This window comes from Pimephales promelas, chromosome 14 (genome assembly GCF_988280905.1).
Source record: "Pimephales promelas chromosome 14, fPimPro1.hap1.1, whole genome shotgun sequence".
NCBI lineage: Eukaryota > Metazoa > Chordata > Actinopteri > Cypriniformes > Leuciscidae > Pimephales > Pimephales promelas.
The window spans coordinates 22,381,647-22,394,073 of NC_142782.1; the positions used below are offsets into that span (position 1 = coordinate 22,381,647).

General features: G+C 37.9%; 2 protein-coding genes across 15 annotated transcripts in view; one reads left to right on the top strand and one right to left on the bottom strand.

Annotated features, from left to right (window-relative positions):
- kcnq2a (potassium voltage-gated channel, KQT-like subfamily, member 2a) overlaps positions 1–5,814 on the top strand; it is a 35,237-nt gene extending 29,423 nt beyond the window's left edge. For 4 of the 8 annotated variants that reach the window (XM_039678293.2, XM_039678306.2, XM_039678301.2 and 1 more), the window contains 5 exons: positions 937–1,036; positions 1,253–1,384; positions 1,846–1,896; positions 4,053–4,170; positions 4,431–5,814. In XM_039678293.2, coding sequence (XP_039534227.2) covers positions 937–1,036; positions 1,253–1,384; positions 1,846–1,896; positions 4,053–4,170; positions 4,431–5,147 — 1,118 coding nt within the window. In that variant the 3' untranslated portion in view covers positions 5,148–5,814. The remainder of the gene's footprint in view (positions 1–936; positions 1,037–1,252; positions 1,385–1,845; positions 1,897–4,052; positions 4,171–4,430) is intronic. The other 4 variants (XM_039678297.2, XM_039678323.2, XM_089119606.1 and 1 more) reach the window with 1 other exon arrangement.
- Positions 5,815–6,380: 566 nt separating this feature from the next.
- On the bottom strand, positions 6,381–12,301 carry LOC120483274 (uncharacterized). 7 transcript variants are annotated; one of them, XM_039678260.2, is made up of 8 exons: positions 12,144–12,301; positions 10,357–11,883; positions 10,163–10,229; positions 9,659–10,008; positions 8,054–8,126; positions 7,922–7,976; positions 7,722–7,856; positions 6,381–6,917 (listed from the first exon to the last, which is right to left on the bottom strand). In XM_039678260.2, the coding sequence occupies exons 1-8, from the start codon at positions 12,214–12,216 to the stop codon at positions 6,816–6,818; spliced, it is 2,382 nt and encodes a 793-aa protein (XP_039534194.2). In that variant the 5' UTR covers positions 12,217–12,301; the 3' UTR covers positions 6,381–6,815. The 7 variants fall into 7 exon arrangements, with proteins under 7 accessions (XP_039534194.2, XP_039534206.2, XP_039534200.2 ...); XM_039678272.2 differs by having other exon boundaries at positions 7,922–7,973; positions 8,054–8,120; positions 9,659–10,011; XM_039678266.2 differs by having other exon boundaries at positions 8,054–8,120; positions 9,659–10,011.
- Between the last annotated feature and the right edge of the window lie 126 nt (positions 12,302–12,427).

A 12,427-nucleotide genomic window follows, 5' to 3' on the forward strand; every position in this document is an offset into this window, starting at 1 on the left:
GGCCGATTGCTATATTTTGTTAGGTGCACAAAAGTTTCCCTCACATGTGCTATCGTGCTAAATGCTCAGACTAGCAGGTTCTGGTAAGTGCTTCATGCATGAGTAAAACTATTGTTTCAGCTCCAAATGCACATAGAAACATGAAAGCATGTCTGAAGCTTCTGTCCAAAAAAGACTAATGCTGACAAAGTGATCCTGAGATTAGAAGCGCTATCAGAAATTTGACTTCTGAAGCGTGGAATAAATTAATTCGAATTTTAAAAATCTTACTCGTCGTATACAGTAGGATTTACTTTTTTCCAAAGTGTGTCTTATGTGTGATTTAATTGTGCCTTACTAAAAGACATGCATAAGGAATAGTTCTCACAAAAATAAAAAATAGTCAAAATGTACCCACCCAAACCTGTATGATAATCTATTGATGGGTTTTAATCTAGCAATATATCATGAGCAAATGTACTGAATTTCAGCATAGCCGTGCATAGCATACCTGCAACCTCATTCCTGCGGCTCAAATAGTCATGCTAAAATTCAGAACAACATCATTTGCATGCGTGATATTGATTTTATACAACAGTTCTGTAAAAAGGATATTATTTCGAGTTACATGTATGAAAAAGCACACAACACTGCTTTCTCTCCACACCTCTCACATACACTAGGTTTGGAGCGCCAGGGTTACAGACACGCAGAGTGATTCTAACAGTGAGAAGTCCAAGTGTTGTTTGACTTAATATCACTCTTGGATCGCTGCTTGGCCAATCAAATTCATGGACTGGAACTAACTGTTGTATAATGTGAAGCACTTTAGCAGTTTATCGAGCATGTCTGCCATGGCAGATGATTTCTGTAATCTTTCATCTTGTCAAATGGCTGTTCATTGTTAACATTAGGACTCTTTACATTGGGAGCAGCCTGTGCTTTTATGTGTTGTAGAGGCGAGCCTTCCAGAGGAGCTTGGGGACGACAGGGGTTTCAACTGCGAGTTTGTGCCGGATCTGTCTCCGGGACTCAAGGTCACTATCAGATCAATCTGGTAAGACACATTTATCGCCCGACTAAAACAAATTAGGTGTGGAAATTTTTGGTTTCACAACAATTCATTCAAAAAACAAAATAAAACTAAATGTGATTCTTTATAATAATTTTTTTAAAAAAAACTTAAAACAGTCATTAAACTTCTGGGACAGTCGAATGTTTATTAAAATCTGCGGTTATTGCTCTGTTACATGAACTTTTCTGTCTTCCCCAGTATTATGCGGTTCCTGGTGTCTAAGAGGAGATTTAAAGAGAGCCTCAGGCCCTATGACGTGATGGATGTGATTGAGCAGTATTCAGCCGGCCATCTGGACATGCTGTCACGCATCAAAAACCTTCAGTCCAGGCAAGACTTTAGTTCATCACAAAGTTTTCACCATTACGGTGACCCTCTAACAATGACACGATCCACCTGTTTCAGTAGTCAATCAGTATTTGTATTGAAGAAAGGTTAAAAAATTGCAGAAAGATACTTTAACCCTGCTTGATCAAAATCACATTCACAGTGGTTGTTTTCTGTGTCACATCCACAATGATTTGAATTCAGATTCACTCCTTTTCTCTCAAATAAGCCTCATATATGTTGTGAAATAGCATCCACACATATACCAATATATTCCAACAGCAAAAACCATTTCTATCATACATGTAAACATGAAACACTGTTCCTAGAAGTGGGTGAGAACAGACTTGTATGGAATATATTCTTTCTTATTTGTCGACGGTCCTTGCTGGGGTATTTGGAATGGTTCCCATGTGTTGCTTGATGATGCTTGGTATCCATGTTCTCTCTGTGTGCTTTGCCAGGATAGATTTGATTGTGGGTCCCCCTCCCCCCTCGACCCCTCGTCACAAGAAGTACGTAATCAATTCACCAATGGCCTTCTCAGGCTGAATGGGTTTATTATTGGACAGCATAGTATAAAACTACAATTGTATAATGTCAAAGAGTCCTCAAGAAAAACACGAGGAGAAACGTGTCGATAACTGGTAGCATTATTAACTGAATATTCTACGTTCACATTTGGATGGGTGCAAGTATCCATAATTGCTTAAATGCTTCAGAATTTAGCTTTAGAATTTATCAAAAGTTAATTTATAAAATGATATATATATATATATATATATATATTAAAAAAAATTGTGTTTATGCTGTGCAATACTACTCACTATGGTGTGACCATGCAGCCTGCTTACCGGGGGACTGATGCAATTGTGCATGATGTTCCAGGGTTCAAAAAAGAGAGAATAGCTAAAATGTACAGTGTTTTAAACACAAAGCATCATAAGGCATGGAACCAGGTGACATTGTGAATAAATTTACATTTATTTCCCCACATTTTTTATCATACAAATTCATTGTCGTTTGTATGTTTGCCAATCAGTGTTGGGGAAGATGATGCTTTTTATTTTAAAGGCCCTGATACACTCAGATGCTGTGACGGTGTATAGATGAATATGTACATATTAGAGCCCGACCGATAAAGTATTTTGAAGGCCGATACCGATACTAATATTTTTGGGTTTTAAAATCCGATATTCCGATATATATTTATATATAATTTTTTTTTATTAAATATTGTTGGATTTCACACACGTGTAAAAGAAAAGCTAACTTTTCTGCACAAGATACTTTTTCTCTATGTCTAAATGTTCACTCCTCGCAAGTATAACTTACATTTTACAATGCAGGGACTGTAACTAGAGATATGCTAGTTATAAATACAGTAATAATTAATTTATTTAGGCAGAAAAAGTTCATTGTGGTTTCCAAGCTCATTAATGTTAACGTTAGCGGTCTTCCACTGATGAAAGTGGCATTAGCTAGCTTTGTGGTTAGTTAGTCTATGATGAGACATATTTTAGCAATAGATAACATCATACCGCAAATTGTAAAACATACATTTTCAATATAGGCCAAGGAGAGATGATTAAAGCGTGTTTCGTCCGTTTTTTATTTTATTTTTAAAATATTCATTTATCGGCCGTTTATAACTGCTGATACCGATATTATGGAAAATGCCTAATATCGGCTGGACGATATATCTGTCTGGCTCTAGGACATATGTGCTGCGTGCTTTCCTCTCAACAAAATAAACAAACACACAACAAAATAGAGAAAGCAGAAAGCATTTTTTAAATAAGGCATAAGAAAAGCATCTGATCATTGCAATGTGGATCTGTTTGCATGAGCTCTGCAGTTCGGCACTCTAGTAAAATCACGTCACGTTTATTTATATAGCACTTTATATAATAGATTGCTTAAAATCAAGCAGCTTTACCGTATTAAGAAAAAAAAACAGTGTCAGTGTCTCGTTCATCAAAATTACAAACCTCCACAAATTGAACAGGAGAAATGAAGTGGTAAAGATTTTGGCGTGAAAGAAGGCGGAGTCTCCATGCACACCTACCTATTACGTAATCGCCATGGGCCAATGGTAGTACAATGGTGTTTACCAGCCATAGCAAACTTTTCCGGAAAGTTCACTTTGGCAAAAGCTGTTTCAAACTCTCAAAACGATTTCACTTGAATTATTTCGGGGCTATCTGAAACTATCTGATTGTTACGAACTGCTCCGAGACAAGAAGTTTGAGACGTTTCTTTATTTTTAGTTAGTTACTCCCCAACACTGCCGTCACTAACTTTGCAGAGAAAGACTCAGATGTGTTTCACTGCAGTACTGTGAGTGTTCATCTCAGTGCAATGCTGCAGCGCATCTTTGTTCGAAAGATTCATCTTTTTGAAGACCCTGATGAATGCATGCTAACTAACTGCTTTGCAGTATGGCATGAACCATGCAATATCACATATATTCACTTTCAGCAAATCACCCTACCCTTCCCTATGATTTAAACCCTGCTGTCCTATGTTTGCATTCGCATGTTCAAGTTCTCCTCCATAAAGCTAATTTCTGTTAACTTGACAAGGTACAGTGCACAGTTAACCACTGAATCTCAGTGTGAATGAGGGCGTATTGACTATGTGTCGAAGTGATGGTCTATTGGATCACTAGAGTGGATCAGATTGTGGGAAAAGGAGGCGGGACAGGGGAGAAGGACAAACCCAAAAGCGACACAGAGATGGCTGAGGACCAGAGCATGATGGGACGTCTCAACAAGATGGAGAAACAGGTTAACCACATTGTGTCAAGTTCATTTGATGTGGTTGCACAGTATAGCCCCACACTGTAAAAAAAAAATATTTTCAAGATTTGTTATCACAACATTTTTTTCTTTTGCCAAATCAACTAGTTCAGATAACTTATTATTTTGAGTTTCTGATGACTCACTTTTTCCAGTTCAGTCAACTTAAAATTTTAAGGCGACCAGGTTACTTACTTTTTTAAGTTAAACCAACAAGCTGAAGAGTCCGGTTGTCTCTCCTTGTGCAGGTGGGTGCAATGGACCTCAAGCTCAACTTTTTGGTCAGCGTGTATACAACACAAATGGGCATCCCGCGATCTGAGACCGAAGCTCTCCTGGGCTTTAAAATCCCTTACCCTGCTCCTCCTTACCACAGTCCTGACGATAAGAGCGAGAAAGCACAGAGCGTGGACGAGGATAAAAACAAGAGCGGGTCCCAACCTGTCCATCCTGGTCCCAACAGGACTCCCTCAGACAGCCAGTGTCGGCCCTCTACCTCGTGGCACCAGCAGGAAGAACATCCCCTCAGCGTGCCTCTCTGGAACAACAGCCGAGGAGTGTCACCGATAGGCACCGACGACCCCTCACTGTACCGCCTCCCGCCTCCGCCGTTCCACGAGAGCGGTGACAACAGCCGCTCGCGCAGGTCCAGGAGACCCGTCCAGCAGCAGGCAGCCGTCGAGAGTGACACGTCTCTGTCCATTCCCTCGGTGGACCACGAGGAACTAGACCGCTCTTTTAGTGGCTTTAGCATTTCTCAGGCCAGAGAAGCGGAATATGTGCCTCCGGTGGGTCTGGGGCTTTTTGGTGGAGGAGGCGGGATGCTGCGCACCCGTCTCAGGCCTTATCTGGCCGAGGGGGAGTCAGATACGGACTCCGACCTGTATACGCCCGGAGCACCGTCACCTCTCTCGTTTACAGGAGAGGGGCCTTTCGGTGACAGGATGTGGCCCGGTCTGAAGTAAGATTTGAATTTATGTTGTGCAGACCAGTGTCCTGGATGTAGCAGATGGACATGTGTGTGGTGGCCATTTAAAACTGTCGTAAAAACACACGTGGGAGTGATTGCTGATGAAACATCAGCTAGAACGAATCCTGAACTTTGTGATTTAAAAAAGACCTCAAACAAGGAGGCTGAGGATATGTGCAGTCACAAGCGGAAAAGATTGTGTGCATTCAATTACCGGCATGGAACTTACTCAAATCAAACAAGGCACCTCTTCTTTATTAGTTTGCGTAGTCACCACAGCTATTGCAGTATCAAATGCACTTTACCTTACAACTGTAATTTTGATTCACAAGATATTTATTTATTTATTTACATTGTCTTTTCTGAAATGCGTAATAAGACTGTTATGCGAAACGAGTAGTTAATCAGGGCATGTGTTCGTAGTAAGCATTTAATGAATATTATAAATTGAAAGGTTCCAATGGAGAAAATAATTTCAGCCAAAGAAAACGACGTCAGAAAGCTGAGCATGCCTTACAGGTACTTTTCTCCTCTTACGTTTTTTATCTGAAGGGTTGAAAGATGACTCCACTTTTTTGGGAAATAGGCTCATTTTACAACTCCCCCAGAGTTTAACAGGTGAGTTTTACCGTTTTCAAATGTATTTAGCAGATATTTTGATATTTAGAAGAATATCAGTAACCAGACAGTTTCTGGTCTCACTGACTTCCATTGTAGGAAAATAAATATACTATGGAAGTCAATGAGACCAGAAACGGTCTGGTTACTGATATTCTTCTAAATATCAAAAAATCGGCTGAATACATTCGAAAACGGTAAAACCCAAGTGTTTAACCCTGGGGGAGTGGTAAAATGAGCCTATTCCCCAAAATAGGGGAGTATCCCTTTAATTTGTATAGCTACTTTTAAAGTCCAAGCACTCACAGAGAGAGACGTGCTTTTTGAGGAATTAATAATATTTCCAGAAACCCTGGTGATTGTTAAAGGAGAAATATCCATGCTATTGTATGCAATCGGTTTTCTAGAATTTGGAAACTTGCACTAAGAAGTAATATTTTATGCTGTAGTGAAGAAGGCACTGGATAATAATCAGACCTAAAAATACACTAACTGCATGGCATGTTTATGGAATATAGCTTGCTGACAACCTAATAGGATGATAATTGAGATTAGAAAGAAATAGCAATAAAAGAATGTCGCATTAAATGCAGTCAGATATAGTCAGGGATAAAGGAATCTATCAAATGTATTTATTTATGTTTTGCATTTTTTTTCCCAGGTCATTTTTACTTTGAAAGCACTTGTTTGTACAAGGTGTCCTGTAGGGGCAAGAGATATACATCTGCATATGTGTCACTTTTCCTAGTACATGGAAGATGATTAAATCCATCTAAATGTGGTTTACATAAAAAAAAAAACAGAGATTACCATGTTAAAAGACATAAACATTTTTAAAAGGCTGTATTTCAAAGCGCTCTTCAAACGTTACAATATTAGGTTGCATCCTGTAAGGAAATAAAGTTGGTCTTATCTCAGTTTGCTTGCTTGTCTGTTTCGTGATATTTTGCATGGTCTTGTGCAATGATGTCTTTATCATAATGCAGAGCCCTTGACTTTTATTTTGTGTTTTGAATTATGTTGAATATTCCAAATCCACGTGAATTCAGTAGATCCAGTCCAAGCTGTCGTTGGCCCAGCAGTAAGACAGCAGCCCCACCACTGACGCTAGACTCACTGCTAACACTGACCGAAGCAGGACAACACACTGTAGAGACATCGAGACAGATTAGTGTTATTAGTAATGAATGACTTACTATTCAAAGTCATTGTCATTACTGGATGCTGATTCAGCAGTAACTTGCATTGTACATGAATAATGGCATTGCATATATGATAAATGTTTACAACATTAGACATGACTTAATCCCACTTTTTTTCTAACGAGCTTTTAGATTATGGAAGGCATGTCCGGTTTGGGGATAGTTCCACTCAAAAATGCTGAACCAAATCATAAGGTTGCGCTACAAATATTCCTTAGCGCATTTGTGGTCTTATAAATGAATAATGAATAATTCACTGCAATGCACTAATTATCTCTCTTTTTCTCCTCAAATCCTCATGTCTCTTTCCAGGTTTGTTTTCACATGGATGCTTTAAAATGTGAGTGTTTACTGGAATGTTTCTAAAGCAGGTATGCAATATTTATTATCTGTCAAAATGACGGAAATCACTTTAAAATATCACTAAATGTTCCTTTTTTTGATTAAGGGAACACGTTACATAATACAGGCATCTGTTACTACAGCGATATTTAACACATCCGTAATATTGGGGCAGAAATAATCAAGCTTTTGATATTCATTCATCTGTTGCTCCCAAAGTTTTTGCAAGTTACTCCCATCATTTATGCAATGAGTCGTAGTAGGAAACCGGCGATATGTTTTAAGGACAAAAAAGCTTTTGGCCAACCTGTCTCCAGATAAAAAAAAAATAGAACCTCAAATGAGCGTTTTATCTATATTGTTATGCTGTTTTAGCTTTTCTTTAATTCACGCGAGTTTATGCTTACCTTGTTTCTTTTGGGGTGTTCCTTCAGCTCCTTGCCTGCTTTTTGTAACCCCTTTGGTAAAACTTTGTACCTTTCTGCGTATAAACGTCTCTCATGTGGTTCATCAGAATCACTTTGGTCCTGAAAAGTGGAGAGCTGATGATGTGAGATTATAATTATTTTATTAATGTGTTGTATGCTTGATGATCTGATGTTCTCACCTCAGTCTTCTGGACATTGGCTGTGTCATCTTCTGAGTTTGATTCCTGTTCGCTGCTGCAATGCAACATATAATACAAATTTACCATTCTAAAATCTGAATGAAACTTAAAAATGAATGAAATCCATCTTACCTATCATTATCTTCCTCATTTTGAGAAGATCCTTGATCCAACCTAAACATTGCCCTGTGAGTCCTGTCTGTTACTTTTGAGAGAGAAATGTGCACTTTACTTATTTATGTATTCATTATTTATTTATTTGTTAATTCCTTCCTTTCTTCATTCATTCATTCGGCTTTTTTAATCTGAACCCATGTCCTTTATACTAGTGTCAAGTGTAACAGTTGAGCTACAGCAAAAAATAAAATGACTATTATAATAACGAATATATTTTAAAGAAATGTATTCCTGTGATGCGAATCTGAATTTTCAACATCATTACTCCAGTCTTTAGTGTCACATGATCCTTAAAGTGTTATTTGTCAGTTGTCTCTCTCTATTACTTTGTCTGTCTGTACAATATCGTGTTGGATATTTTAGCCCTCCAACACAATCTGGACGTTGGTCATAATATCTAACATTCATAACGTTTACATATGATCATTTATTTTCTGTCATGTCACCTTTAATATATGAAGAGTTCAGATGCAAAAGCCTCTAAGTGCCATTTGAAATTTTCTTCTAGAATGATCATTTTTATCAAGCTTGTATATTTAACTTCAGTGATTTCACTTAAATGGCAATGATAATTACCTATTAATTGTTATTTAAGTGAAATTACTGAACTTAAATATACAACTTTGATAAAAATCATCATTAAAGAAGAACATTTCAAATTTTAGAGGCATTTAGAGGCTTTTGCATCTGAACTCTTCATATTTAAATATGCTTTATCATTCCTAATCATAAGATATTTTTGATGAAATCTGAAAGCTGTCTCGCTCCTTCATAGGCTGCTTGGTAATTTCATCTGCCGGCCTAGAAAGTAAGTAAAAACATTCTTAAAATAGTCCAAGTGACTACCGTGGCTCAACCTTTTGTGCGGGAAAAAACAAACAAAAAACACTTTATTCAACTATTCATTTTCTTCTGTGTGGGCCTCTGATGTGTGTTAACCAGAGCGCCACGAAGCAATCCACGAGAATTGAGAAGATGATAAACTTAAAGTTGAGCCACTGTAGTCACTTGGACTATTTTAACAATGTCTTTACTAACTTTTCTGGGCCAGCAGATGAAATTACCTAGCAGCCTATGGAGGAATGAGCCAGCTCTCAGATTTAATCAAAAATATCTTAATTTGTGTTCCGAAGATGAACTAAAGTTTTACAGTGTTGGAACAACATGAGGCCAGGTGAGTAATTACTGACAGAATTTTCATTTTTGGGGGAACTATCCCTTTAATAAATCATTCTAATATGTGGATTTGATGGCTAAAAAAACATTTCATATTTCAAACATTTCAAACATTTCAACATTTCGTTAATATTACAGTTAATATATTAACTTCTTAATATTTTTGTAGGAACCGTGATACTTTTTTTGGATTCTTTGATGAATATAAAGTTTAAAAGAATAGCATTTATTTGAAATATAAATCTTTGTAATATTTTAAATTACTGTCACTTATGATTAATTGAATCCCCTGCTGAATAAAAGTATTCATTTCTAATTAAAATCTTGCAGACCCCAATTTTTTTCAACAGTAATGTAATTTTGATAAAACATTTAAGCACTCACCCTCTTTTTGCTTTTCTTCTACAGACTCTTCGTAGTATCTGTCATTTTTCGCTCGTTCCTGCTCCATGTCCCTCTCTATTTCATTTTTCAGCTTCTCCAAGAAATCATCCTGATCATCACAGATCACCTCATTTGAGTTCATTTTATAGAACTCTTCTACATTAATGTCATGGTGATATTCATCAAAATTCATGTCCTCATCATCCATCTGAAGAGTGCTGAAATTTTCAATGTATGAAACCTCTGAGGATTCATGGCCGTCTTCCATGTTGCTTTGTTCTTCTTTAACTGAACTGGACTCTGGAGACTCCAAATCACTGATGCAACCTTTTGTGCTCAGTTCCTCTTCACTGCTGTGTGACAAATCACATGCCAAACAAATATATGAGTTTGTATGTTGCACTATAAGTGTATATATACAGTATATATATGTGTGTGTGTGTATATGTTATGCAAAACACTTTACTTTTAAAGTAAAGAATCAAACATTGAAACCTGTTTTACCTGTCACTATCCACTTCATAAAGAGAGGATTCTGGATCCAAACAAAACGTCACTTTGTGGATTCTACCTGTTGTAGTTGTTGGGAAAGAATCGGTCCAGTAGTAAGGTAAAATTCATTTAATAAAAATTCCTAATAAAATGTGATTCATGGTATTGCTTTATGGCTTTCAGGCGTTTCACAAATAAGCATTTACCTTTGTTTTCCTCGCCTTCGGCGGGCTGGTAGAATCTGTTGAATGCCTCAATTCTTGCTTTTTCTTTCTCCCAGTCCCCCTTGGTCTCCTCCTCATCATTCTCCAGCTCGTCCTGAAAATACTCCTCTTCATCACATATCACTTCTTTTTCATCAATGTCCCAGTCATATTCGCCAAGCTCCAGGTTGTGATCATCCATAAAGCTCCAAAATGTCCCAGGTAGCAAAGTGTTGATATTTTCACCAAAGTCTGAACTTTCTGAGTGTTCACTGTTATCATGTTCTTTGTTGTTTTTGGCCTCTAGTGGATGTGACTCACTCCTGTTCTCAGATGATCCTTCCATTCCTCCTTTAGGAGATGCTGGATTGCTTGAAAATTGCATATCACATACCTCTTTCTGACTATCTGTGACCACCACACCCTCTATTTCATGTTCAATGCTGCTCCGATCTCTATTAAAGTCTTTTCCCTCCAAGATCAAATGGGAATTGAAATCAGGGCTTTCTTCTTGAGTCTTGCAGTATTCACCATCACTGCTGATATCACTATCATAGTCAGGCTGCTCAGTCATGTAAGATTCACTGGAGTTAGATTGGAAATTGGCAGAGATTCCAAAATCAGAACATTCTTCAGTGTTTGAAATCTCACTGTTATATTCATCATCTCTAATACTGTCCTGCTTTGTCTGGGACATTATGTCATCATCAGATTTCCCAGGTGTCTCCAAATTCAGATCCTCATAAGTGAGCATGTCTACAGGATCCATACATCCATCTTTCATTTGAACATCATCATTCCTTGAAGTTACAACTTTGTAATTCAGTGGAGGTTCTTCTAGGTTCTTCATCTCATAGGAACAACCCAGGTCTACAACCTGCACCTGAGGCAGCTTGGTGTCCATGTGATTGGGTTGTCCACCCTCACTGCTGTCCCCACTATCACTTTGAGACAAATCAGAGGGGTACTCTGCTAAACCTTCCTCTTCTCTTTCACGATTTTCATGATCTTCTTCTGTAAACTCTTTCATCTCATCCCCAGACTGAACCTCCATTGATGCTTCTGGGGTTCCATGCTTCTTCGGTAGATGTGATGGGGTCTCTGGGCTCATTGTTTCCAGATCATAGTGAGGTCCTTTTGGAAGAACCATTTCCAGCATAATGACATCTTCAGCTTGTTCCTTGTTCATTTGATGGAGATCTGCATGTTTCTCGACTTCCTTCTCTATGCATTCCTCATCATGCAAGCTTAATTGCTGGTTTTGGGTTTGTGTGTTGTTTTCATCTGTATCGTCGTTTTCCCGTGAACCACAGAGCATAGGTCCTGCCTTCATGCTTTGTTCATCTAATGAGAAGTTCCTATTCTCAGAAAAGTTCTTAATTTCCTCTTCCCTATTCCCCCACTCTAAATCTATGTCAGACTCAGATCCACTGGATTCTCTGTGACCGTTGTCGTCCTCCATGTCGGGATCATTTTGAGGTACGTTAACGTCATCATCAGAGTGTAGATGCTCAAAATTTGCCTCTGTTTCTATTTTAAAAAAGACACAATGCAATGCACGATTCAAAATATGGGTAAACCACCTATTCGAAATCAAAACAGAGACTTCCTCTACATTAACGAGGTACATTGGGCTTTATTTTTTAGTATTCTTATAGTGACTTAATATGGTTAAAAGTCAGATTATTTATGGATTATTTATTTTTAGTTGTGAAAATCACAAAATGCACAGTTGGCTACAAAAGTTTTCACTTCAACATTACACAAAAAGTCTCATGCAAAAATCTTACCTGGGAATGCGTCCTTTAGAAAATTAGCAATGTTTTCCTCCATCTTGTTTTTTGGCACAACAGTGTTAAGCATTTAATTTCACCCCGTACCACCAAAATCAAATACAGACATGACAGACACTGAATGTTCCACCACTTGACAAAATGAGTGTGTGTGTGATGCATGCCACATCATGTCATAGCTGCTTCCTGTTTAAATAGGGCCATAACAACAAGAGCATGAATTGAAACGTCACAGAATTGAGCATGTACTGAACAAAAACTGCTAAATTGGCATGCAATGT

Coding starts and splice junctions, on each gene's coding strand:
- LOC120483274 (XM_039678258.2), bottom strand. CDS start 12,216: ATGCTTAACACTGTTGTGCCAAAAAACAAGATGGAGGAAAACATTGCT. Junction 11,884..12,143: donor TCTAAAGGACGCATTCCCAG/GTAAGATTTTTG, acceptor TTTTTAAAATAG/AAACAGAGGCAAATTTTGAG. Junction 8,127..9,658: donor AGAAGAAAAGCAAAAAGAGG/GTGAGTGCTTAA, acceptor CTCTCTCAAAAG/TAACAGACAGGACTCACAGG.